At 39.0% G+C, this 26,651-nt stretch overlaps 3 protein-coding genes across 4 annotated transcripts; 1 reads left to right on the plus strand and 2 right to left on the minus strand.

Annotated features, from left to right (window-relative positions):
* Nucleotides 1–674: 674 nt before the first annotated feature.
* erlin1 (ER lipid raft associated 1) lies at nucleotides 675–9,151 on the plus strand. 2 transcript variants are annotated; one of them, XM_035663243.1, is made up of 13 exons: nucleotides 675–889; nucleotides 1,106–1,162; nucleotides 2,065–2,191; nucleotides 2,879–2,960; nucleotides 3,976–4,022; nucleotides 4,115–4,176; nucleotides 4,282–4,407; nucleotides 4,546–4,619; nucleotides 4,999–5,057; nucleotides 5,195–5,286; nucleotides 5,445–5,534; nucleotides 5,648–5,727; nucleotides 6,188–9,151. In XM_035663243.1, exons 3-13 carry the CDS (start codon nucleotides 2,079–2,081, stop codon nucleotides 6,362–6,364), a joined length of 1,002 nt encoding a protein of 333 aa, XP_035519136.1. In that variant the 5' UTR covers nucleotides 675–889; nucleotides 1,106–1,162; nucleotides 2,065–2,078; the 3' UTR covers nucleotides 6,365–9,151. The 2 variants fall into 2 exon arrangements, with proteins under 2 accessions (XP_035519136.1, XP_035519135.1); XM_035663242.1 differs by lacking the exon at nucleotides 1,106–1,162.
* Nucleotides 9,152–12,351: 3,200 nt separating this feature from the next.
* Nucleotides 12,352–15,844, minus strand: spef1 (sperm flagellar 1). The gene is made up of 7 exons (XM_035663723.1): nucleotides 15,635–15,844; nucleotides 15,393–15,504; nucleotides 14,782–14,929; nucleotides 14,567–14,612; nucleotides 13,520–13,604; nucleotides 13,323–13,428; nucleotides 12,352–12,940 (listed from the first exon to the last, which is right to left on the minus strand). The coding sequence occupies exons 1-7, from the start codon at nucleotides 15,741–15,743 to the stop codon at nucleotides 12,827–12,829; spliced, it is 720 nt and encodes a 239-aa protein (XP_035519616.1). The 5' UTR covers nucleotides 15,744–15,844; the 3' UTR covers nucleotides 12,352–12,826.
* Nucleotides 15,845–16,340: 496 nt separating this feature from the next.
* Nucleotides 16,341–24,958, minus strand: adam8a (ADAM metallopeptidase domain 8a). The gene is made up of 25 exons (XM_035664214.1): nucleotides 24,841–24,958; nucleotides 24,622–24,731; nucleotides 24,426–24,499; nucleotides 24,231–24,309; nucleotides 23,265–23,341; nucleotides 22,697–22,928; nucleotides 21,924–22,001; nucleotides 21,679–21,747; nucleotides 20,872–21,041; nucleotides 20,707–20,788; nucleotides 20,462–20,604; nucleotides 20,186–20,363; nucleotides 19,995–20,084; nucleotides 19,639–19,834; nucleotides 19,457–19,538; nucleotides 19,185–19,365; nucleotides 19,010–19,096; nucleotides 18,837–18,921; nucleotides 18,365–18,476; nucleotides 18,065–18,263; nucleotides 17,675–17,722; nucleotides 17,509–17,565; nucleotides 17,355–17,405; nucleotides 17,164–17,244; nucleotides 16,341–16,848 (listed from the first exon to the last, which is right to left on the minus strand). The coding sequence occupies exons 1-25, from the start codon at nucleotides 24,884–24,886 to the stop codon at nucleotides 16,804–16,806; spliced, it is 2,652 nt and encodes an 883-aa protein (XP_035520107.1). The 5' UTR covers nucleotides 24,887–24,958; the 3' UTR covers nucleotides 16,341–16,803.
* Between the last annotated feature and the right edge of the window lie 1,693 nt (nucleotides 24,959–26,651).

Consider the following 26,651-nt stretch of genomic DNA (forward strand, 5'->3'; position numbering starts at 1 on the left):
TAAAATACTACTAGTACTATTTATAAAGACAATATTTAATAATAAAATAATAATCATATAGAAGAAAAAATGTAAATAAAATGTATTTATATATAAATAAAAACTATAATTTAATAATAGGAAAAAAAAGTATAGAAATTTATTTTATTTTTTATTTATTGCACATGCACTATATATATAAATAAAGACAATATTTAATAATAATACAATAATAATATTATTTTTTATTTGCACACGCACTATATATAAATAAAGATATATATATAATCATACTTTAAAAACAGAAAAACAAAGATTGTGCAGTACAACATTAAAAATATTGATAGAAACGTACAATAATTATACCAGATTAAATACATTATATTGAGATCCATAAAGTGTTGTGACTCTTTGCTAATTAGAGACTTTGTCAGATATATGTTTTAAATAAAGATAAGGTGGATATTGATTGTAGTGGTCCTCTGTATTTCCCTGAATATTGATTAAAGGAATTCCAACAATACGAAAGATGAAATCCTTATCAATAATGAATATTTTATTTTTGTATCAAACAATAAAAGACACGTGTACGTCACTAAAACAAACAAAACAAACGCACATCCCCAAATTAAATATTCACATTAACGTCCCATTAATGCCACAACAAGCGGTCCGATTTCCGACCGTCCCTGAAGGCAGCATCATGTAACAAGCGAGAGCGAAACCAGAGGGAGGAGGCGGCCGAGAGAAAGAGAGAGAAAGAGAGAGAAAGAGAGAGAGGGGGGGATGGGTCGTTGAACGATAAAAACCAGAAGGCAGGACTGTTCGATACCGTGGTGATTGTATTCATCATAAACAACCGGTTTGTTCCGACGCCTATCACTATAATTTAACCTCAGCGCAGCGCCAGGTGAGTTCACTCGTTTGCTCTGCGATGTAACGTGTTAGCACTGAAGCTACGAGACACTGACTTCCCCATTAGAGAGCTAGCTGGCTAACGTGGCTACCAGTGTGGAGGGGGTGGTGGGGACTAATGCTGAAGTGAATTTATTCCGACGTTCAGTGTGGTTGTTGTATGAAAAGAGAGTCGACTGTGGCACAAACGCGTCGCTTCGTGTGTTGACAGGAATTACTCGCTCGCAGTTGTCTCCGTGCAAGCAATGACTGCAGGCTAGTCGTGCAGGTCTGTGCAACCTCCACATTTCTGCCTGTTATTCGCGTTAACTTGTGCACTTTTTTTAATAGTAGCAGCTAAGTATAACGCACTGCTCGTCGCATACTAACTGTTAAAGCACTTTAGGAGCGTAACTTTTGGTGTAACTTGCTGTAGAAACGTGTGTAAGTGAAGTTACCAAGCTACTTTGAATGACTATGTGTTGCGTTCAGTTCAACCTGGGTGCACCTGTGTTAAAAGTCAGGAGACATTACGTTTACTAAAGATATCTGGCACAGGCACCTACATCTGGCACGCTGTGTAACGTATGTGTAATGTTTGATTTATACTTCATGAACTATTAGTTTTAAAAGGAAGGAATAAACAACAATCCAGCCCAGAGAAAGAAAGAAAGAATAAACTATATCAGAGCATTTACTAAACCTTAACAGATATTGCAGTAAAGAGCTTTCCTCTGTAATAGCAGGGCTTTCATTGCAAACTTTGTCAACCAATGTGCAGTGCAAGTTGTTTTGAAATGAGTGGTGTTCCCCTTTTTATAGCTTTTTGGATTATTGAGAAAGTCTTGTTTTGTAAGATTTTGTCAACTTTTTGAGTGTATTCACTATATTATAAACACCTCTGAGTAAAAAGCAATACAGTTCAACAACACCACAAATTGCAGCCTCCAAAACCACGAAGTTGAATCAACACTTCACTAGAATAGTTTCAACAAATCCAAACATTAAAACCTTCACAAAGGTGGGATTTGTTGTATTAGACTGCATTACTTTATCTAGGTTTACCTAACAAACTGGTAACTGACTGAATGCACTGCTGCCGACAATTACAGAGAAGTTCTGGCAATAGTGTGTAGAGTAAATAATGTTGTATAAATATTGCAGAATGTTTACGCTTTTCTCTGCCTGTAGGTGAGTTTGTGGGGATGACGATGCCACATGTAGGGGCAGTGTTTGCTGCAATAGCAGGAGTGATGGCCATCCTGTTGCACTCCTCCATTCACAAGATAGAGGAGGGTCACCTTGCTGTATACTACAGGTATCACAACCCTGACCCTTAACATCTGTGTCTGATGGAAACAACACATATATGCTATGAGTATGGATGACATGTTCTTATTTCTAAAAGCCCTGTGTCCTGAGAATGATGCGTATACATTTGTTGTGGATGTGGAAGTATATCTGGGATACTGAGGCACTTATACAGCAAACCTGTTTGACCAAAAAGAGAAAAATGAGACTTGAGCATGGTCTTATGTGTTTACTACAATCTACTACAGTGATTTATGATTTTAGACTTTACTGGCCCCCGCAGGGAGGTTGGTAATTAAAGGTCCAGTGTTTAGGATTTAGTGGGATCTAGTGGTGTTGTTGCAGATTGCAACTCCCTCGCAAAAGGAGAAACTATTGTGTGTGTGGTTAGTTTGTCCCCTCTGGGCTACTGTAGGAACATGGTGGCCACCAAGGAAGGTGACCTGCGGCACCTTTTAGATATAAAAGGCTCATTCAAACAAAAACACAACAAATCTTTAATTTAATGGGATTATACACTAATGAAATCATAGTGTGTGTGTGTGTGTGTGTGTGTGTCTATATATAGGAACTGCTAACTGTTATACTTGAATAAACACCATTTCCTTTTCTTCGGTCCACCCACTTTATTTGCCTATAAAGATAACCTGCTGCTGAGAAGTCAGACCAAATAATTTGTTTGTATTTATTTCAGGGGTGGGGCACTGTTGACTACTCCAAATGGTCCTGGATATCACATAATGCTGCCTTTCATTACCACCTTCAGATCAGTGCAGGTAAAACTACCTTTCAGCCAACAGCTGCAACCCAACTAAGCTGAATAACGTTCTCTGGCGCTGGCCGCCATGCAATGCCCGCCAACAAAGTAACCTGCAAAACGGGAGGCCAGCCAGATTAGGCCCGGGAAGCTAGCTGGCGGTATTTTGCTACGTTAAAACAGTAGCTGTAAACAGTATCACAGTATGTTCCACAAACTTTACAGTGTTGTTGTAGGTGCAGACTCCATTTATAAAGCATTAGCTGTGGCACACTGTTGACACTGTAGTGAAGTGGAGAGAGAAGGCACACAGGAGCGTAGAGACGTCACATCCTTTTGAAATTCTGTAATAATTCCAACCTGCATCCGTGCATGGAAACACATAATTAATCCATAGGCAAAGAGAAAGTTACGTTACAACCTGTTCACTAATTGGCAATACAAAGTGATTAATACATAAAAATAATAAGTAAAAAGGTTCAGAATCATACATACCGTTTATAACTCTAAAACTGAAAAAGTAATTGAAATCTTTTATCACCTTTTGTTTGCATAAAAAATAAACATCCATAAATATGAACAGCAAATCATTTTTTTTAAACATGTGGAAGCCACAGCCTGTATATCAGATCAGATCAACAGTAAAAATATAAAAATCTTAAAAAAATCTCAGTCTACTTATTATCTTTTCCTCAACTTTCAGCTACTTTAACTCACTTGAACTTACTGAAGACAGAACTTAAGTTTAATTAAGATCTTTCTGTCAAATGTACTATCTTCAAGGTCGATAATGAACTTTCACAATAAAATGATAATATGTGATATATTATGCATCTTGTATTTGTTATCGACACAGGTTCACCTAAAACAAGCGTGCACTACTTTATCTAGTCTTGCATACTTTTATAAACTAGGAACATACAACTTACAACTCGTCACATGTTAAATCCAGATAAATGTTCATGAAAGGACCCACGTGGTAGGAAAATAGTCTTGACAATTGTTAGATCATGTTTTGAATTTTTGTGTTTCAGACCACACTCCAAACAGATGAGATAAAGAATGTGCCTTGTGGAACAAGGTAAGACTCAGCTTATTGATGTAGCTGTTAAGTTATTGATCCATTTATTAAAATGATTACGTATTTAACTTTTTTCTTTCTTTTCTTCACAGTGGTGGTGTGATGATCTATTTCGACAGGATAGAAGTCGTTAACATGCTGGTACCTGTAGCAGGTATGTACAAAGTGTTCCCTCTTTTGTTGCAAAAGTTCCTTATTTGTTGGAGTCATGAATGCCAGCGTCTTTGCATAACTGTTGTTTTGGTTCATTTATTTGCAGTGTTGGACATTGTGAGGAACTACACTGCTGATTATGACAAAACTCTAATTTTCAACAAGATTCACCATGAACTCAACCAGTTCTGCAGTGTACACACACTACAGGAGGTCTATATTGAGTTGTTTGGTGAGTACACTTTTCTAATGAAACGGATAGCATTGTGTCATTTTACTGCAATACATGTAACACAAGTTGAGCTGTGTGTTAACTCCTGAAATTCCTAAAATGTAATACACAGCTGTTGTTCTGTTTGTTGTCTTGCAGACATTATAGATGAGAACCTGAAGACTGCATTGCAGAAAGATCTGAATGCTATGGCACCCGGACTTACAATACAGGTATTTAATCACATATACATAAAACCTGAGCAGTAGAGGGGCATAGAAAGTAGGAAGACTGGGATTGAAGTCAAAGTTCGCAATATACAAATGGTTACAAAATGAAATAAGGCATGTTTGCAGAAGCTGGATTTGTATTTATGACATAGCTACAGAGCACAAGTATGTATAAGCTGCAGCTCAGGCTGCTTCTGTTTTCTCCTACACATTTCTGATGCTGGTGGAGATTGTTGAGAAAGAGAAACATGAAAACCCTAACTAATCAGTCATCTGCTCAGTTTAAGATTTATTGGCAGATTGATTGTAAGGAAAGCATCATCTCTTTTCTGTCTTTTTTTTTTTTTTTCTTCCTCTGCACTGTTTCAAAATCATGATGAAGGCAGTCCGAGTTACCAAGCCAAAGATCCCAGAGTCTATCCGGAGGAACTTTGAACTCATGTGAGTTTGTAAATCTGTACTTACTAATGCAGTCTTGTTGCATATTTCAAATTCTCTCCTGCTACCAACCCACTCAGTTCAAGTTAGACCACACAGAAAGAAAAACATTTTTTGTGTGTGTGTGTGTGTGTACGCAGGGAAGCAGAGAAGACTCGTCTGATGATAACAGTTCAGACACAGAAGGTTGTGGAAAAGGAAGCAGAGACTGAAAGGAAGAAGGCCATTATTGGTAAATGTGATGGTGTTTTACTGTCAACCAGTCAGTTAGGTGTAAATTTGCATGCATAATTTTAGCACTTTCCCTTTTTCAGTCACTCATGTGTAACCCAACTATCAACCCCCCACCGTCTGTACAGTTGTTAAGGCTCAAGTTTTTCCGTCTCACAGAGGCTCAGAAATTGGCCCAGGTTGCAGAGATCCACTTCCAACAGAAGGTGATGGAGAAGGAGACGGAGAGGAGGATTTCTGAAATAGAGGGTTCGCCTCATTGCTTTTAGTTCTCTTCTATAAGATGAATTTGTATGCCTTGGTGTCTGGTCAGCTGGTCTGTCATGTGTCTTGTCTCATTCAACACTGTCTCTTTGTTTCAGATAGTGCCTTCTTAGCGAGGGAGAAGGCTAAGGCTGATGCAGAATATTACACAGCTTCCAAGATAGCTGAGGCAAACATGGTAAAGAATGGTTTTCATACATAAACACACATACAACATCTATTTAATGGCCTTAGAATATCATGATATTGCGAGGTATAAATTATAATAATAAATATAATACTGATAATAGAATTGTAACAATATAATTTCAGCTGGTGTGGTCAGAGTTATACAGTCAGCCCATGTTTGTGGTGGATTCACTGGATTTTCTTTTTGGCAGAGGCTCTCTGCTCCTCTTTCGAAATAACTGAGTCATTATTGATCTGATCAATGCCGAACTTTAACATTAAATAGATGCAGATCACATTGGGTAAGACGTGTTTAGCTGTGTTTTTTGTTTTTGGAACCAAATCCTCCACAGCCAATATACATGCTGTAGTCACGTCAAGATCCACACTAGTATTGTCATTAAGAATGATAATGATCTAGCCATAATCCAATCCTCACATGCTGTTGTCTTTCTCCTCAATCTTTGCAGGTGAAGTTAACCCCGGAGTACCTAGAGCTGATGAAGTACCAGGCCATAGCAGCTAACAGTAAGATCTACTTTGGGCAGGAAATCCCTAACATGTTTGTAGAGGGAAACAACAGCCCCCCTAAGTCTGGACGCTCCAGTGCTCAACCAGACTTGCTTAAAGCGAAGCTTGATGGGTAGTGAGTCCACAGCTCTGCCTCTGCACAGGACGGGAGAACCTGATGATTTGTCTTGTGAGGTGGAGAGCACTAAACTGAAGATGATGGGTGGGATAGCTTTGCAGCTAGTGTGAACAACACACTTCAGTCTTAAATCTAAATGGCAAAGAAAGAGTGACAATTTAAGGACACAGAAGTAGGGAAGGCCAGCTAAAAGGGAAAGATTTTTTTTACCTTCCACTCTTTGGAAAAAGACAATGTTTAGGAATGAGAATGATGCCATAGTTTAAAATCAAAAGCATAATAAATGCTTATGCCTGGGGAAGGCGACAGCAAGTAGTCGCCCTAATTTACATGCGCTTGCAACCAGTGCAGTGTTTAACTTTGCTGTTGGATCTGCATTCATTTTGTTTGTTTGTTTGTATGCAAGAGGAGTGATTTTGTGATGAAAATGTATAGGATTTTTGACAATTAATTTCTAGTTTCAATTAACTGGAATCTTGACAGGTGACACTAATTAAAAGCAGGATGGTTTATGTAAGTGTGTAATGCGGGTAGGTCATCTATGCCATCTTCTCTTACACTAAATCACTAGTTGGCTCCTCTCTTAACACGAGTCAGTGTGAGGGCTGTTTAACCTCACCTTACAGTATGAAATGCTGCACAGTTATTTGCTGTAGTTAGAGCATTATACATGTTATTATATCAGCAGAAGAATGGAGCCCACTTACATTTCCCGTTGGCTGAAATCATACAGTAGAGCCCAACCAGTATATCAGCCTGTTTTGTCCTATTAGTGTATATGTTATCCTATATGCACCATTGGTTGAACATGTATATGTTAAATTATTTTTCAAGAATATTAAACGTAAATATTCTTTAATAAAGTTATTTGTTTAAGAAAGCAGGCTCCTGATTACCTTTGCATAGTCATATTGGTGTAAAATCCGCATAGAAAAGAGCGATTTTCATACCAGCTTATAAAAAGTCGCTGTATGAGCCGCCATATCGGTAATCAGTGAAGTTCAACACCTCTAAAGTTGGTATTGGCCTCAAAAATCCCATATCGGTCGGGCTCTGTCCTACAGACATGAAAACGAGCTGTGAAAGATTTTTTTAAATGTTAACGTTCTAGAAACGAGTGGCCTGACTTAGTTCAATTTTCACCTGAGCCTGCACAAAGTTAGGTACTGTTCTACAGATACTCAAGTCTTTGAGGTTGGAGGGCTGTCATCGTGTGTTCACAGTTTCTATAGTTAATATAAAGTAGTGTCAGATCGGTAGTAATGTAGTTTATCCTCTGCTAGCTTGGTGATAGTTTGCTGTTAGTAGTTGTGGTTGAGCGAGCACCCACCACAGAAAGACTTGAGACGCTGCACTAAACCCACTGTGGCACTTACTGTAAAGCCAACTGAGAAAAATCAGTTTCAAAAAGATAATCTAAGAACTAATTAATATGTGAACGAAACAATAAAACTGTTGAATAATAGTGCCACTGGAGGAAGTCATGATTTGTTTTTTCTTGTCAAGAAGTCGGCACATGTTTCTTTCTTCCATCTGGTTTTGATTATCAGGGCCGTGCATGTGGAAATTTGTAGTGGCTTGATTCAGATGATTAGTAGTGCCTGCAATTGTCTGCCAATTCTGTTATACAGCTTAAATAGATGTGGTTGGAATGTAAATTCTCAGGAAACTGATTTTTATTTTAGTAAAACGGCTGCTCGATGTTGAACAGCTTACACTCTTCAAAAGCCAGAAATTGACAATTGTGCCAGGAAAAAAAAAAGAAATTACATATATGCTGCATGTTAAAATCTGGTGACACACAAGTATGAACAGTGAAGTGGTGAAACAAGAAAATAACTATTTGATTTGAGGATAAGCAAAGCTGTGATTTAGTTTCAAATCAAAGTCCAAAACACCACTAGAATCTAAATTTGTGTCTTCTGCAAATATTTTAAGTGACATTTTTATTACACAATCACAGTTTTATTGCACCATCTATTTACAGTAGGTGTGTGTGACATTGAATATTAAGAGGACGTTGGTTTGTCAAAGTAGAAATAATATAAACAAAAGCTCCTTTCCTCTGTCAGTGTTAACATTTCTCTGTAATTCAAGAACTGCAATGTTTTTTTAATCTTTGCTAAACAAGATAATTTAAATGATTTTAATGGCAACGCGCAACTTCTAATTACAACATTAACCTACACGACATGAATTTCAGTACTGCACAAACACATGCTTTGTTTTCTTTAAAGATGAATGTTAATGGGCTTCAATAAGATGCAAGTTGGTGCTAGTTTTTATTGTGTTTAAGCTTTGGATTTTGTTCAGCTCTGTTTGAGAAACATGGAAATACTTCCACCATTCAGAATTCAAGCCTTAATAATAATATTGGGTTATCCCAGACTTAAAGATTCAGTGATTCTTATGAACTGAAAAAAAAGCTCCTTTTGAACTTGTGTGAGACTTCTTTAGAGCTTGGATGTACAGGCTGTACTGTGCGGCCTCCTTCGCAGACTAACTGAGAAAGACAGAACTAGCAGTGGACACTATTAGTGTTTGGAAGATGTTGTGATGTTTACTGGACCTCTGAATGACAGTTAGAGCTGTTTGCTTTGGTGGTGGGTTCAAACAAAGATGCAAAAGAGGGGTATGAATCACTCATAGAAATGATTTTTTTGGTCAATATTTTGTACAATCTGTGAAATTCAAACATTGTCTCTTTGTTTTAAAAGGTTTATATGCAAAATATGTTTTCAAGTTTTGACAATGTTCTTATGTAAAAATAAAACCTATTTTGGTACCTCTCGCCTCCCTGTGCTGATTTGTGTGTGGACATTATGTAGTACACTCGAATGCCAACAGGAGGAGACCTAACACCATGAATGCTCTGGTTCAGCCGAGCCCAAGCTCCAGCCCCAAAGAGAGTTTGTGGTGATTAAAAGAAAAATAAGATCAGTTTAACAAAGCAAAAAGGAAAAACAAAGACGGGACTATGGGTTCAAATAAGGGTCAATCAGATAGTGAGCATGTGAAATAATGTTAGAAGAAGAAGAAGCTGTGGAAAAAAGTGACAGGAAAGTTTCTGAAGTCAACTAAGGTTACACAAAGACTGGCAAAAAACATTTAACATCCGAGTACAGTTTTAAAGAAATAAACTGTGTGAAACTCAGAGTTCCCATACTCTTTGGAACACTACTAACTAACTACACATGCACACTGAAGTTACCTGTTTGAACAGAAGAACCTACTACTACAAATGTTTTCTATACATTCACAAACTTATATGTCTTATTAAGATGTTTTTCACAGGTTTACAAATGGTTATAGATTTAAAATCGTTCACTTCACAAGCTCCAAATCTGTGCAGAATCAGTTATTTAGATTCCTCCAAATATTTGAGTGAGAAATCATACGACGTGCATGTGCCGGCTAGTCACTTAATTTGGACGTCTGGGTGGTTGTGGCAACACGAGGATGATTCATTGAACATTAAGTGAATATACACACACAATCCATCACACAGTCCCTGTTGTTCTAACCCACATAATGTGTTGTAAACATTACAAAAAAACAGAGATGTGTTTGTTGAGTTTGTAAAATGGTCACCCCAAAAGACTGACTGAACCTCAAATCCTGCCCCTCAGCAGGGCCAGTCAGCTGTTCACAAAGGCTTTCCAGGAAGCATTCAAAGTGTGCGTGTGAGTGCATGTGAGTGCGTGTGACCACTGCCTGGATGACCACATGAGTGATAGCTTCCTCTTATGACCTCTCAGTCCTCACAAAGATCTCTGGTATCCTTTCACGGCCAAACTGCCAGTCTTTGCTTTCTGTGGGATGGTGTTTAGTTTTAGTCTGACCCCAGATCTGTTTTTCCAGCATTTGTGAGAAATAAGATCATAAAGCATGTTTGTGAGTGTAAACAATCTTCAGTCATCCTCATTTTGTTGATTTAACTGAGGAGGGGGTTTTTTGTGTGTGGGTGTCTGGTGTTCATTTTAATGAGTGGTCATATTTGGTGTCAGAGCCAGCGAGTTTAAAGCCCCTCCCTCTCAGGAAGTGGGGTCAAGGTCAGGTTTTCTCCTTCCTACATGAGCCAGCGTTTCTCTTTCCTTCCTTTTGTCCCTGATCCTCAGATCCTGCATGATCCTTCTAGCCTTGACTCCTCCCTGGATCTGTCCCTCCCCAGAGATTCAAGGGTGTGGTCCCTCATCTCTCACTGTGGGGCTGTAAATCCAGTCCCTAAACAACAGTATGATACTGATTCATCAGCGGCAGTCAGCGCCATCATCAATAGCGGCTCTATGTTCTGCAGTTTTCTCTTACATTCCTAACCTGTGTGTGTGCAACACTCACACAGAGAGTATTAGCGTTGCTATTTCTCAGCACTTCCCCCTTCGGACCTTCACCGGTTCTGATCCTCAGGATGGATTTTGTAGTCGTCGCTCGAGTCAGTTGTTAAGTTTAGATTCTAAATCTAAAATTCTGAGTTATATGCTTCATCCTTCTTTCTTCTCCTTTTTAAACTGTCAGTCCTTTTCTTCAGAAGTACTACTAAGCATGTGAAAACACTTGTATCATGTTTTCTGTGGCTCTTAAGGGAGCTTTCTTCTGGGAAACTAACTCTGAGGATGTCATCAGTTAACTTTTGTGGTGAATTTTGCAGTAAATCCACTCAACTTTTGACTTTACAACCTTTCAACTTTGGCCTGTAAATTTGCTTCGCTGAACGTGTTGACAGTGATGTCCTTTGAGTGAACAGAAAGCCGGAGAGTCCAAAACGGAGGACGCTATCATAGCTGATTAGCTGTATGTCAGCATCCATTTTTATTGAACCTATTCTATGGGAGTATGAACTGCTGCAGCTATTGTACAACCTAGTCCTACTAACTAGCAGCCCCCATGTCACCAAACTTCAAACTTGTGCCAGTGTCTGGTGTGACCACGCCTTTTCGCTTTCCATATATGACATAAAACCTACATTATAGACTGGGAGTATGGAGTTTGAGGGATGAGCGTGTTTAACAGGCAGAGGAGATTCAATGAAATATGCAATTTAGTTGCATTATGGGAAAAGTAGAATTTCAGTGTTTCAGGTATGTAGGTCTGTTGCTGCGATTTTGACCGTTTTTTTTAAACATTGTCTCTTGCAAGTCCTGCAGCTTTATGGGACAGAAATACCGCATTGCTGTAGTATCCATTCAACACCTGTTGAATTCTGATTATTATGAAATTCATAAATTATGAAATAGAATATTGCTGTTGGACAATAATGACCTGCTGGTAAACTGGTCTATCAGTCTAACCCACACTTACTGTATACTGTATAATACATGCATTACATGCAATGTCTTTAATACTGTAATTATCTACAGTAATAAAGAGTGTACAGAGTGTGGCAAAAGTCTAAATGTCTACTTGAAATGATAAAAAGATGTTTAAGTATCGACGCTAAAAAACGTTACATTTGTGCCTCAGTGTTTTATTGCTTCATGCTTGAGATTGGTGATCAATTAAGCGGCATGAAGGTGATCAACACAACAGAACTCATTCACAGCTGCAGATCAGCTACTCCTGATACAGCTGAGCAAGATCAAAGTCAGCAACACTTTACTATATTTGGTCATCTGTTGGCTTAACTATATACCATTTCTGAAACCAACGCATCAAACAGTGGAAAATGCCATCATCAATAGCTGTGTTTTATCTTTGACCGACCTGAACCCTTTATTGGACGAGGAACCGTATATGGCAACTTCTTTGACTTTAAAATGTTTAATTTCCAAGTAGTTCAATGAGTGCTTAACACTTAAAGGGAACTAGATATACACAGGAAACAAATGATGTCAGTGAAAACTTGGTAGGAAGTGACTTTCGCATGAACCTCACACTGCATGTACGTAATTTTGTTTGCATAATTTGGTTCATTTTATTGCTTCAGATCTCCACTCTGCTTATTTTTCACACTCTCATGTTTAAAAAGACACTTTGGAAAGTTTGTGACTTGTTGATTTATTGAGCTCTTGGCAGTCAGAATTAATGGGCCGAGTGAAGGCAAAGTAGGTCAGAGAAGACTGTACATACATGAATTCTACACACACCTCACAAAGAAGTAATTAAATAGTTAAACGAACAACAGTGGACAATGTGTTACTTGTACCTACATTAATCTGTTATTAAAGGTGTTACTAATGTCGAATTACGAAACTTTTTCATCAAAACACATTGTACTCAGAAAAAAGACAGTGTTAAGACATCACACATCTGTAATCCCACTGGTACATTTCAACAGGTGTGACGCATTTGAGCTGGTAGGACAATAATCTCAGAACTTTCTATGAGTTAATCCTTTGCCTTGACTAATCTTTTTTTATTAATGTAAGAGTGTACTGGAGTTGATGTTACATGGTTGTATCTAAATATTACAAATGCTCCGTGTGTCCATGTGTGTTACACATTGTTGGTGTTCGTGTTTGCATCAGCATGTATTGCCTTTTGCTTTGTACGTCTCCAGATGCCGCGTCAGATCTTCAATGCGCATGTCCTTCAAGTGAACCAGATGCTCTAACCTGCTTACTTTCATCTGTAGGATCTGCACACACACACACACAAAGTTGTGAAAGGATGTGGTCAAACAATGGGAGGTACTTGATAAAAACTTCCTAAGGTGGTAAAAGGCCCTTTCTTAAAATGCACGTGGCCACAGACACAAAAAGAAAAAAAAATTACATCCTCTTAGCAGATACTGACTCACTGACCACTGCTGACACAGCTTATGACGCATACGTATCACACACACACCTAAAAATCTCTCTCTCCCTCTCTCTCAAACACGCACACACATCTGTAACAATGTTACGGGGGGTTAAACTGTATGAGAAAGCTCTTCCTCTACAGGACATCCAAAAAAAAATATTTTGTTCTACCAGTCAGCCGAGTGTTTCCCAGATTAAAGTGAGTGTGTGTGAGTGTACCTCCACAGTCTCCTGCAAAGCCATGACAGCTTGCTCTTTTTCCTGCAGGATTAGTCGGTAAGTAGGGTCCATGTTTGCGTAAAACTGCACCGTGTGCTGCGGTTTACTATACAGTTAAAGAACAAAAGACACATTATTACAATAAACACTACTATTGGTTCGTTTTATTTACATCAAAAGCAGCACATGGGTCATACCCGTTTTTTTGTCTGATCTTTTCATCTTTTTTCATCTCTTCTCCTGCCAGCTGAGCCGCGAGTTTCGCTTCAGTCTGACGAACGTCTGAAGACAAGAAGACAAAAAACCTCCAACTATAATGTGAATGTAACATGATGACTAAAACCCTCTGCTGCTGTTAGAAACCTGCAGGGATTCATCCAATAAATCTTATGGACACAATTAGGTAAAGGGGAGGAGGAGAGGAAGCAGAAAGGCAATAACTGTACGCAGAAAGAGGGAGAAAACGGGGAGGGAGCATTAAAAGGTGGAGACAAAGAAAAATGAGCAGGCCTTTCAGTCCAGCAGTGCTGAGCTCAGGCCAGCGATAAGGGCCATCTGGTGATGTTGGGAGTTGATATGAGGACCTGAGCTGTGTGTCTGATAGTGGATGGGGTGTAGATGGAAGAGGAAAGAGCAGAGGGAGGAGGCCCCTGCTTTACAGGGTAGGTTCAGGGACGGATGAGGTGAGGGAAACGGAAGAAAGAGACGTCACAGAGTCTCTAATCAGTCCTGTCTGATGCCTGGTAAATGTAGGTATGTTTGTGTCTCCGTGTGGTCACTGCTATCTCTGTGACAGATTAGCTGAGAGCTGTTAGCCGGCCACAGACTAAGACAATACGAGGACGAGCAAGAGGAGGCAGGAAGCGGGTAGCAGTCACCAAACAGACACCTCAGTGTGTCTTTAATATGCTGATTTTGTGTTTGTCAGATGACCAGTGAATACAGCACCACTGTTAGAAAACAGTCTAAAATTACACCCACTTCCCTCCCTGTGTTTAAAAAAAGGTGATTTTTGGACTATGCAGCTTCAGTCAGGGTTACACGGGTTGACTGTGTCAGCTAATTCACTCCACAGATGACACTAACATGCGGCACAAGGCATTAAGTCGAAACGCAGTCATCACATTCCTGTTAATTCAGCAGTTTTAATTTCTGTCATTTAGCTGATTTCTCTACTCAACTGATGTAGAGAATAAAGTCCATCAGTTGGCAGATAAATGAAAGGTATGTTAGGGTTTGTGTACCTGTCCGAGGTTTCTCCTGATCCCTGGTGACGTAGTACTCCAAATCCTTTAGTTTAAAAGAAAAAAATATGTTCAAAATGTGGTTTATTTTTTATAGCTACAGTGTGTTTTCTCACAAATACAGAGCACAGCTTTATGATTCCCTCGAGAGAGAGAGAGAGATGACCCCATTAATTAACAGAAAAAAAGGGATACACATGCACAAACATACACACCAGTATATTCTCTGTCGTGTGCTCCAGCTTCTTGTCTATCTTCTCTTTGAGGGCCTTCAGTATAGGCTCTATCACTCCTGCGGTGCTCAGTACAATCCTCTTCACCATATCCTCGGGGACGTGAAAGTTCAGCTTGGAAAACACCTTCCTGTCCGCAGGAAAAAGGAAGAAAAAATACAAACGTAAAAAACACATGTTTCTAATCGGCAAAACCAGTTACAAGAGGAACGGCGCGCTGAAAGTGATTTTAACCGATGATGCATGATGATGATGATAAACAGCATAGGGGCCAATGTGTTTACAGAGGGAGAGGATGAGTGGGTGTGTGTTGGACTGGTTCTCAGAGGCCCATGGCAGGACTCAACAAATGCTTTGCAGCAAAAAAAAAACAAACAAACAAGAAAAAAAACTTGGATTAAGAGATATTAATTGTGGATTGTGACATTTTGTGTTTGTGTTTGTGTAAGGATGATGTGGGGAGATATTTATTAAAGCTGGACTGTGAGAAGTTGAATCTTTCCAGCTTGCAGTGGCATTGTGTCCTACATTCATTCAGTAGCCCTTCATGCAGTCTGAATAAACAGAGGGATATAAAGTGACTGGTTTCTTGCCTGTTGAGAAGGTCCCAGTTACTGAGCTTCTGCTGTGTGGAGTGTGCAGGGATGTAGTTGTGCAGGTCAACAAGCTTTGGGAAGAAATGTTTTACCACCTCTGCAGCCATCACTGCACGGGTTTCCAGCAAGAGAGGCAGAGTCAGTTCACGAGTAAACAAACAAACAAACAAACAAACAAAATATGTGCGCCAAAGGAGGTCATATTACTGTGGATTGCATTAAAAAAAGGAGGCTACTACCTCCATCGCTGAAGTCTCTTGTGATGTGTCTTTTGGGCCGGGACAGAGGTATTTTGTCTATCCATGCGTACAAATCCTGCAGTTCCTCTTCGTTCAGCTCTCGGTCCATTATTCTTAAAGCAACATCTGTTGTTTGTTTTGTTTTTTTTCCTTTTCTGGACACTTTCTAAAAGGTCCAAACTGTTTCACCGAGCTAGCCCCCTTGTTAGCTTCCCCTTGGCAACGGGTTGTTTTAAGGCGTTGCTAGGCGACCGCTAATTAACTATGGCAACACGGTTTATGTCATGTTAAACATGGACAGACACATGATTTAATTGATTCAACTTTTATTGTAAGCTTCGTTTTTTTTATTTTTTTATTTATTTTTTTTACAGACAAAAAGACAATCTCAATAAATAGGAAAACATAATGCATTTTCAGTTCAAAGTGCAGGACAATCATTGGCATTATGAGGGAAGGACTGTGTGTCTGCTGCATAGAATAGGCCATATAAAATCCCTTGAAGAAGTACAATCAACATGTATCAAGTAAACACGAAACAAAACATGTATGCAATGCATGTAATATTCAGTCTGACACAGTCGAGCGTCTCTAAGTTAGTACAAAGTTCAAGAAAAAGTCATAACTATTGTTTTTATGTTCTTAATTTAAAAAAATCTGTAAAGTGCGCACATTTTAAAATCCCTTAACAACATTATTTTATTTCTTTTTTTAGAAAAGGAGTACCAAAACCATGTGAGGGAACAGTAACAGTTGATAAAACTGTTTCAGCATTGATAGTGCAATTGCCTCATACAGTCTTCACATATTCAAGGATCAAGGCAGAGAGACATTTCCCTTAATAAAAAGCAAAAATCATCATCATCATCATGGCAGCATAGCCATTTGTCATTTATAAAGCACAGACGCTGAGTCTGTCAATCAGGTTTTCATCAACATACTGAAGGCTTACATAAGCAAGACACAGACGGCGGTAATCTTCAGGGAGACCACAATTGACAGAAAAGCTCTGTCACTTATTGTTGCTGATCCTTCGGTGGATCTTGTTTCCGCTTGAAAAACAGACGAGCGTCTCCTGAGAGGATTTCTAAGTCCTTCAAGGTGGGACGACAACAGTCTCCTCTGTCAGAGGATCTCAGTGTTTACACCAGGCTGAATTATTCCCTCTGTCATCTGGGCCTGCTGGGTGGCATCAGGGCGGCTCTCCCTGCAAGCTAGAAAAACAAGTACTGTTAATAAACAGCTGCTGATGAGCTTCTCTCAGGACAGTCTTTCTCCAAACGCTTGTGTTATCTGTCTATTAGTTATCCAGCGGTGGCCCCCGGAGAAGTTTATGTGCTTACTGACTCTCTAACACTGAGCCACTGCTTGCTCATTACACTGCTACGTTGGGACAATGTCCAAAACCACAGACGTCTTTATAAATGCAAATGCCTTGAATAGCTTTAGGAGTGCTTGAATGCCAACTGCCAGGATTTGGGGGATTTAGGGAAAGTCTGGTTGACTTTGGCTACCGTCTGAATACATACCAGCTGAGTGTGTGGCAATGGGGACCGGGCTGCGGAGGGCTTCGGCTTCACCGGAGGCATCGGAGGCTTTGGCTTCATGATCTGAGAGAGCAGACGTTCACATTTCAAACCAGTGGGAAGAACAGTTAAACGTGTGAATGCGAACAAATGCAAATTCTTAGTTTAAAGTGACCTCCTGTAATGTCACTTACCGGTTTATTTGCAAGTGGTGGCAGAGGTCTGGAAGGAGGTAGTGGCTTATCCTGTCAAAAAAAGAGACCACAAAAATTACATACAATAACAACACTTATACCAAAGTAACTAATTCATGTCCTTAAAAAGAAAATTAGAATTCTGTATGTTTACCTCAGTATAGATTGGCCTGCTTGGAACAGTTGATGGCTGCATAAACTGCCTTGCAATCTAAAAAAAACATTTATTTACTGATTAAAATACACTAGAAACTAAAAAAAGGACTAAAATTTTACCAATAAATGATGCTACACTTAAATGAAGCAGCAGATGAGATTACCTGTTGAATCTTTGATGGCTGAGGTACCGCTGTGAATTTCTTCGGTGGCTGTAGGGACAGAAATGAGTGAAAGAAAAAGTTAGTATTAGTTTTTTTTAACCAAAATCTTTACTGGTTTTGCAGCTGAACTACAATAATTCCCTGTTTATGATCTTTAAATAGCATCCCTCAAGCATATTTGCAGTCAGTGTGTGGCTCAGGGACACGTCAGCAGGCATATATTCGCTGTTTCTGTAGCTTTAGCTAACTAATCACCATAATTACATGGTTACAGATCCAAACTCCAATGCCACAAATAGAAATAACATGTCTAATGGAGACAAAAATATGAAAAAGCTAACACATACAGTGTTAGTTCTCATGGTATCACTACATTATGCTGAATCTCACCTCTGGAGCTGCTCTACTGGGCTTCACTGCTCCAGTATGTGGTCTGGCAGGAGCAGAGGACAGAGGTTTACAGGCTTGAGTGGCTGAAGACTCCACAAATATAGGCTTGCTGATTTGTCTGGACCCGACATGAGGGCTGCCTCGCGTACTGCTTGACCGAAACAACGGGTTGGACTGTCCTGAGGTAGATTGGAGGCATCTGTAAAGAAATACACACAGAAGTTATGATTAAAAGATTGATATGATATGATTTTAATGTACATAGTGAGACTGAAAGAAAGAATTAACTTCTTTCTGTACCTCTTTGCAGGCCGCTTTTTTCTGATGCAGCACATCAAACTCCCAATGACCAGGACCAACAGCAGAAGCAAGCCAACCACCAGTGACACAATATACACCAACAGATCTCCCTCTGTACACACACAAACACACATTCATTGTGACAATATTCTTTTATGGCTCAAGGATGAGCATGTAACGGCATACGTCAGCCGCTCAGGAAACAAGATGTACTGTAACGTCATTACTGCATTTGTACGGACTAATGGGGGAATTCCATTATATGAGTGTCTGTTTGTGCTCAGTGGAACAAAGCACAATTGTTTGAGTGTCCTGGTGAAATCTATTTCAAGTATTAAATCTTGGTGAAAAACAGTGGAAGATACAAAAACAGCCACGTGTAAATCATAGTCGTTAAAAAGGTCAGGCATACAAAGAGGCAGATATTCAGATTCTGACTATCAGTGTGTGGACAGACAAGCACAACACGTACCTTTAGGCTGCTCTGACAGCAGCACATCACAGAAAGGCGGGGCCCAGCCGGGGTCGCAGTGACACTTGTTCTCATGGTTACAAACCTGCCAGAAATCAAACTCACAGTCAGTCATGTTGTCGCAGCTCTACAGCGCTCCAAGTGTTTCAAAGTGAGTTTAACAGATGTCTTACCCCGTGGTTGTTACATTTGGCAGAGCAGCTGTTTGTTCCGTACACTTTTAAGTTTTTGATGTCTTCGCACCGTTGATTGTAGCATACCTGAAAGTCAGATAAAGACACTGTGAGGACATTGACACATTTCACAGATTTGGAGGTTTTATTGATGCTAACTGTGTAGTTATCTTACCATGTTGTTGTCACACTTAGTGCCAGTAGGCACCATCCCCAGATCTGCAGGGTAGTTATCTTCAGGGTTCATAGTTGCCTCATTGCATATGTCTCCATTTCTGACTATGTAAAAGGACTTCCTAGATGTCACTGGAAATTCCCAGCCTCCAGAGCAGAAAAGTGTCCCACAGTATTGATCTCTGTAACCAAAAAGCACAAAGCAATGATCACAAAGACCAACAACACCACACTGTTGATATTATAGTGCTGTTTTGGCTTTTAAATACATACCGGCTCAAACATCTCTTGCTAAACAGTGTCTTTCTGCAGTTTCCATGCTGGGTGAAACAAAGATCTGCAGCTACTTCGGCATCTAAACAGAGTCATAACAAACACCATGGCTGCAGATGTAAGAACTGATGTATCAGAATCAAAGCACATCTTAACCAAACTGTAAATCACAGGTGTTTTACCTGGTCCCCAAAGTCTCTTGCAGTGTTCCTGCCGTGAAGGGCACTGTCCATTGTAGCAGTATCCTTTTCCATTGTTGCAAGACAGGCCATTTTGGGTGTAGGCGTTAGTTGGACAGGAGGCGGAGAAGCCAGTGCAGTATTCTGCCAGGTCACAATCTCCTGCCTTTGGTCGGCAGACACTTTGTGCCGGTTTCAGCTGCAGAGCAGATAGAGGCACAGATGGTGATGTACCGACTACTGAAATACGTACACTCGCACATAACCGGCCAGACGGCACAGTCAGACAGTGTCTAGCTGTATGGTAACACAGTTAGCATCAGTGTGACTAAATGCATCTAGAGTAGAGTATTACTTACTTGGCAGTTGTGGCAGCACTCTCCCTCTGCACACTGGGCACCTGCATTAAGTTTGCAGGTAGTGGCATTGCAGCAGGGATTCCTGCATTCCTATGAGAGAGACATAGAGGGGTGAAGAATATTACAAACCAGTCTCCTTTGTGTGCTTTAGTTACATGTGTGCACCCTGTGTGAGCACGGCATGCACAAACCTCTACAGTGCCGCAGTCGCACTCCTCTCCAGGTTCCAGGAAGGCATTTCCACACACTGGCCCTCCGTAGACTCGATCGGTAGAAGGAGTATCCACCAGACAGGCAGGGTTGACCTCCTCCAAGAAGCTGCTGAGCTGCTGCTTACTGCAGCTGCTGAACCACTCTGGATACACCATGCTAAAAGAAAAGATAGAAAGGAAAATATTTGCTATAACTTTGGGTTTAAGGACTGTAGATTTGGGGGAGGTTATGTGCAGGTGAGAAACTAAGCTTACCCAACACTCTCAGACATGATGCAGCCTCTTTTCGTTGTTATGGAGCCACAGACACAGTTTTCAGTATCATGGGACAAGCCCAGGTTGTGACCCATCTCATGTGCAATAGTAGAGGCCACTCCTATTGCGTTAGTGTTATGGTCCTGTGTGTGTATAGTAGACAGAAGTGGAGTTGAGTCAAACTGACATTAACATCACTCAAATCCCATTCATTTTACATTTTTTAAACAAAAACCTATATTTACCTCATTGACAGCTCCAGACTTAGAGGTGCACATTGCATTGGTGTTAGCTAAGCCAACGGTAGAACCATCAAAATCCACGCCACTGAACGAAGAAGAGGAACGATGTTTAGACACCAGTTCTAACAGCCTAACGCATTATCTTACCATCTTTTTAGCGTGTCTTACGTGATGAACTGCGCGTTGTCATGTTTAATCCTCGGCAACAGGCTCTGCTGACGCCACTGGAGGAATCGGTGGAGGGTGACCTCAGGGTCAGTGCTGACCTCTATCTGATCTTTGTACGACCAGAGATCCAGACCGACTAACATCACACGCACACCCACGGGGCGATACAGCTGAAACAGTGAAACATGTTAGCACAGAAAATTCCCCTAAAACTGAATGAATTGTCAGGTAAATTGTTCAAATCAGTATTTCTTAATGTGAGTGAGTCCAACAAATAATGCTGCAAATTAGAGAAACAGTCGCCTTATCTCTAATGCTTTAACAGGAAACCACTGTTTAGTGCTGTCTGATGGTACATTCAGGTTGGCACTACTCTTTCAGACTATGCAAAGAGGATTGTGTGATATGTGTGAAAATTTTCAGTTTAGGTGTGAAAATTCACAGATAAAGTTAGATTTTCACAGAAAGAGAACTTCTTATTGGTCAGATTCCAGTCAGTAAAGAACAAATAGTATCAGGACAGATTTCTTACACGTGGCTGTGCTGCATTGTGAGAAAAATGCGAGCCTTATCTGCCGCCAATGAAAATGCACTAAATTACCAGTAAAAATAGATGGAATAGTTAATTAGTTCAGAATGGAAATGGCATAAAATGACACAAAATTGAGCATTTATACTCATTTGAACATTATAATGTCCTTATTTTAAATTCTTTGCTACTTTTTTTTGCCAAGATTAGTGGATTTTTATTTCTCCATGACAAGGTTGAATCACTTTAACTGATAGATTACAGAGAAACAAACATACCTTGTCGACGTGGTTTGCTATTTCAAGCACTCTGGCCTCTATTGTCTTCTTATTGCCAAACTTCTTATACTAAAAAGAAATGAGAAGAAAAAGTTATTGTTATATTATTATTAAGTTAGTAACAGCATCTCAGATACAAAACATAATCTACTTCTTCGGGGGAAAGTGTATCACTCATAAGATTGTTATCATTAATAGGCTACATCTGAGATAACAGACTCAGTCAGAGAGAAAAAAATTCAAACCTCTGTGTTATCGACCACCACAACCAGCTCCACTGTTCTAGGTTTTCTTGCACGGTCTTTGGTCTGTGCTCTGCTTTTCTGAATAACACAAAACATAGAAGATATCAACAATATTAAAGTGTGTTTAACAGAAATTAAAACAAATCCCAACCACCATTAAATATAATCCAGCACATAAAGGTACAGTGAGTATAACAAGTGAATAAAATACCCAAAATACAATAAAGTAAGAAGTAAAATAAACAAATAAGACACATAAAACATAGTGGAACCAGAAAAATAAAACTTTGCTTTAAGGATATTTAATATAGCCCAATAAATGACTGTGTTTTAATGTTCATGTTTGATGACTTTATCTATTAAAATATGCATAAAGATGGACATTGAAGCTAACTCTCACATCCTGTACTACTTTGCAAATCTTAAGATCTATTATCTCTCTCTTCCTCTACTTAGTGTCTGTTTTTTTGTGCGATCCCTTTTGTTAATTTCCTTTGTTTTAGTTTCATTTCTTACACTGAACTGTATGACAATGTGAAGCACAAAACTGCAGAAAACATTTAAATTTTCAAAAAATTTAACTGTGTTTGGAACATGTTTGTTTTTTGTCATAAATTTGATGCAGATTACATAATTTGAACTTTATATTGTGATATTTTTTACACAGTTTTACTGTAGTTACTAAAGCTATAGTTAATGCTGGCTCTCAGACATCAGCTGTAGGATTCCAACCCTGGTGTATATCTGTATGTGTCCACGCTGTGTGTCTTTACCAGACTGCTGAGCTTGAACAGTCCAGACGGTTGAGCTACATGATCATAGAAAGTGGTCGTGTTTCCATGGGAACAGGAGCTCCTCTTCCTCCTCAGGTGTTTGTAGTTGTAAACAGCATGAAGACCCTCGTCACTGTTAACGTCAGAGCTCTGTCTTTCATCGCGTTGCCCAGCCTCGTCGCCGGCCAGAGGTTCGATAAGGTACATTTGGTCCTGGAGACGCACAAACCCCCTGTAGTGCAAAACAGGAACTTCAGTGTGGCTAGATCTCAAATTTACTCATTACAAGACTTGTCTTTTGTTTATCATGCTTCCAAGTTTCCACGGAAGTTTGCATGGCCCTTGTTTAATTGGGTTACAGGTTTTCACAGACACAAAGCTACATCTTAATGGTCTTCATGATAGAGGAAATGGATGCAGAGGGACTGATCCTCTCATTGGATTGGACGCACAGACCCACATCAACATGGGTTTTGATTACATTTGTCTCTCTACTTAGGAAAACAATAATCTTTTTGTAATTAGAGATACAGGATGAAAAAAAAAAAGTACATCCAGCATTACTCACTTGATTCCTGAACACAGTCCCACGCTGGCAGAGGATTCCTCCACTCCCACAATGTGTCCATGGTAGTAGCAGTGAATCTGAACAGACATTCATTATTTGTCACAGAATCAAAGGAGAGATTTCAATTCACACTGTTTTTCTCAAGCACAGTGGAAGACTGTGGTCTAATTTGAAGACGATATATTGTACTGTGTGTGACATGGTCAGATAAATTAACTGCAATATTAACCATATATGTCAATTCCTCTTCACATTACTCAATAGTGGCAATGTGAAATGTCACCTCTCATAAAGAGGAACTTTGCAGTTGAGAAACTGATATTACGAATAACAGGAAAATACTGGCAGGGATTGCATAAAATGTCCGTAACAGGAATTTTGAAGTTGCCAATGATGAAGATGACTGATATCCATAGGAATTAATTAAATGTGAACTATTACTTTTGTGTGTTTTGTTATTTGTGTTGTATAGACGTAAAAACAGGACTGGTAAGAATATAAAACTTGTTGTATGTGTGTTGGAAAAGCTGTAACCATATTGCTATTCTCTTATCAATAGAATAATGTTCAAGATCAGATATGGATATGGATAGATATGGATGTATTATATTTTACAGTGCAGAGTTGTGACTTTGATGTAAGACCCAGCAAGCAAATGCACCAAAACCACTGAAACTGGGTGGGTGTAGGTGGCGCAGGAAATCCTGTACTTGATTCACTGTAGCCTGTGTAATAAAATAGTTCTTGGGAAATATATATTAGCCTGGTTTGACACCTGTGAGTTGCTCACATCTGCACTTTATTCAGTGATTCAAATCGAATCAAGGAAGTAAAACTTGAGTCTGAAAATCAAGTATGCTACACTAAAAAAGAATATAAGTGAATATGATAACGCGAGCTGATCACAAATACAGGGATTATGTTCATGTTAGAGAAATGGTGGTGAAAGAATGCAAAGCTACATACCCTAAGATCTGGAGTTGTTGTGACTTGGGTGCCCTGATCAGAATAGTGTGTCACAGAAAAGCTTTTCCCAACCAGATTTCTGAAAAGAAGAGAGTATTTTTATGTGAATAATATTGACAAATTAAGAAAGAAAGCACAGTGTAATATATAAAGATGCACAGTAAAATAAAAACATAGCATAAAAAAACATCTCACTTGTTCTTTTCCAGGTGCAGTGTGTGGTTTTGCCCTTCAATCGTCAGAGAGTACTGGAGTACATCAGGGTATCTCTACACACACACACACACACACACAGTAGAAAAGACTTTAATGCATGCTTTAAAAAGTTAAACACCCTCCTTTTTTTAAATAAACTGATAAAATAATACAGTAGAGTGTGTGTTAGGCCTACCTGATGTGTAGCAGCATCATTATTGAGAGATGAATCCTTCAGTTTCTGAGGTATCACTGTTTGGTACTTCATCACATGAGGTAGGGTCCTCACACTGCCGGCAATTACTCCTGTAAGTGTAAGGGACATGGTATGAGACAATAAGAAAGAAAGAGAGAAAGAAAGAAAAAAGAAAGAAAAAAGAAAGAAAGAAAGAAAGAAAGAAAGAAAAAGTCGTACCCCATGAGGAGAATAAAATCCATATAAAATATCCAGCTTTTGGCATGTTGCTCTACCGGGCGCACTGTGTCATTGTGTGCTCGGCGCTCTGGAGGAAATACTGAGGATCTTCAGCTCTCCGCCCCTTTTCTCTGCTGTAATATCCAGAAAATGACCGTATGAGGCTGAGAGACCACGAGTCACACCCCGAGCCTTTAAAAAAGTTAAACGTGGTTCTTTACACAAATGACTGAGAACTGAGATGAGTCACAAAAGTGCTGAGAAATCGTTTTATTTATTTATTTTTATTTCAGAAAGTGTGTAAAAGTTATTTTGGTAGTTTATTGAACAAAAGAAAGTCGGCTCTGGCCTCAATTTACCCTCCATCGCAATTATTCCCACAAGTTGTTATGCGTTTCTTTTTTTCTTTAAGACATTGTTCTCCCCTGATTAACAATATATTGTATTTACAGGCTACACAGACATGTAAACTAGATTTACAATGAAGTACAGTTGCGTGTAGACAGCATTTACTTGGCAGATAAATAATATTAAATTATGGGAAACTCTTCATTTATTTTTTTTTAAAATGTGAAGCACCCAGTATTAACAGTCCTCCACAAAGACTCTTAGTAGTTTGTCGCCACCTGTTGGTAAATGGCAGCGCAGTCACATTCACTCAGAGGCTGTTTTTACTTTAAAATCTCAAGAAAGTTTACGATCCGGCATAATTAGCGTTACTACGTGACTCGTTTATAATTAAAACACACTCCTGGCAGAGTGTTTTTTTGCAACCCCAACGCCTTGTTCACAAGTTTTTGTGATAATTTGATTGCATGCACTTATTATTCAGTGTAAGCAAAAATATCAACTGAATAATTAACGCTGTAAGATTTTATTTTATATTAACACACAGGCTATGTGAAATAAACATGAAAAGAAATGGGGGATTTATTCTGTTGAAATAAAAAATATATATAAACAGTAGATCTTTATATAACATTTAAGAAAGAGGGCAGAAATGTCCAAAAAGGGGTATACATTTAAAGTTTAAGTGTGAAATGTCCCCACAAATCTTTACTGCTATTTTGCTGCATTTTTTTTTTCTGAGACGAGAACAAACATACAAACATAAAATAGTGCTTGCTATTCCTCCATTTGCTGCAGTGGATATGATATTTACCCGTGGATATTAATATTAATTATTACAGAAATAGATTAATTTAAATTGTCTGTATAGAAGAAAATATGAGAAAGGGCAAAAGTCGTTAACCTTAAATTATATCTAATTCTTTATATCTGACTAAAATATTTGGGATACAGGACATGAGAAAAACATGTGCATATTACAAAAAGGTACAAGGCTACATTTAAACCTTTTTGTTTTTCTAAGAAATTCTGCAAAATAGTAAACTTTATGAATGAGTTTCTTTGACCTGAGGAGAAAAAACAATTAATTTTCCATGTGTGCACAGAACCCTCTATTATAATAATGAAACACTGTTGGGGGACTACACAGCCTTATTCTGGTCCTTATTCGTTTATATTGTTCTTCTGCGGTGCATTACGGAAGCGTATTGCATTCACTTAAAAATTAATTTTTTTGGTTTGTTTTTCAAGGTAATTATTTGTGTTTTTCTGAGTTATTCATTTTTTGGTTTGTTTTTCTGAGTTTTTTTTCTGAGTTTAGAGAGCATAGTAAATGCAATACGCTTCTGTAGTGCATAATACTACGACGGAGTATTAATACTAAAAAAAAAAAAGAATAAAGTCGTAACATTACGAGAATAAAGTCGTAATAGTCTAGAACTCTTAGTCTGGCCCTAATACTC

Source organism: Morone saxatilis, unplaced genomic scaffold (assembly GCF_004916995.1).
Source record: "Morone saxatilis isolate NCDOM2014 unplaced genomic scaffold, NCSU_SB_2.0 Contig19, whole genome shotgun sequence".
Classification (NCBI taxonomy): domain Eukaryota; kingdom Metazoa; phylum Chordata; class Actinopteri; family Moronidae; genus Morone; species Morone saxatilis.

Excerpts from the sequence above, each read along its gene's own strand:
- spef1 (XM_035663723.1), bottom strand. The coding sequence starts at position 15,743 with ATGGACCGAGAGCTGAACGAAGAGGAACTGCAGGATTTGTACGCATGG. Across the intron at positions 13,605-14,566 it reads TCAGGAGAAACCTCGGACAG|ACGTTCGTCAGACTGAAGCG; the intron begins GTACACAAACCC and ends TCTTGTCTTCAG. Across the intron at positions 12,941-13,322 it reads CTTTGCAGGAGACTGTGGAG|ATCCTACAGATGAAAGTAAG; the intron begins GTACACTCACAC and ends GTGTGTGTGCAG.
- erlin1 (XM_035663243.1), top strand. The coding sequence starts at position 2,079 with ATGACGATGCCACATGTAGGGGCAGTGTTTGCTGCAATAGCAGGAGTG. Across the intron at positions 4,620-4,998 it reads CACCCGGACTTACAATACAG|GCAGTCCGAGTTACCAAGCC; the intron begins GTATTTAATCAC and ends ATCATGATGAAG. Across the intron at positions 5,287-5,444 it reads AAGGAAGAAGGCCATTATTG|AGGCTCAGAAATTGGCCCAG; the intron begins GTAAATGTGATG and ends TCCGTCTCACAG.
- adam8a (XM_035664214.1), bottom strand. The coding sequence starts at position 24,886 with ATGCCAAAAGCTGGATATTTTATATGGATTTTATTCTCCTCATGGG. Across the intron at positions 24,732-24,840 it reads GATTTTATTCTCCTCATGGG|GAGTAATTGCCGGCAGTGTG; the intron begins GTACGACTTTTT and ends TTACACTTACAG. Across the intron at positions 24,500-24,621 it reads ATGATGCTGCTACACATCAG|AGATACCCTGATGTACTCCA; the intron begins GTAGGCCTAACA and ends GTGTGTGTGTAG.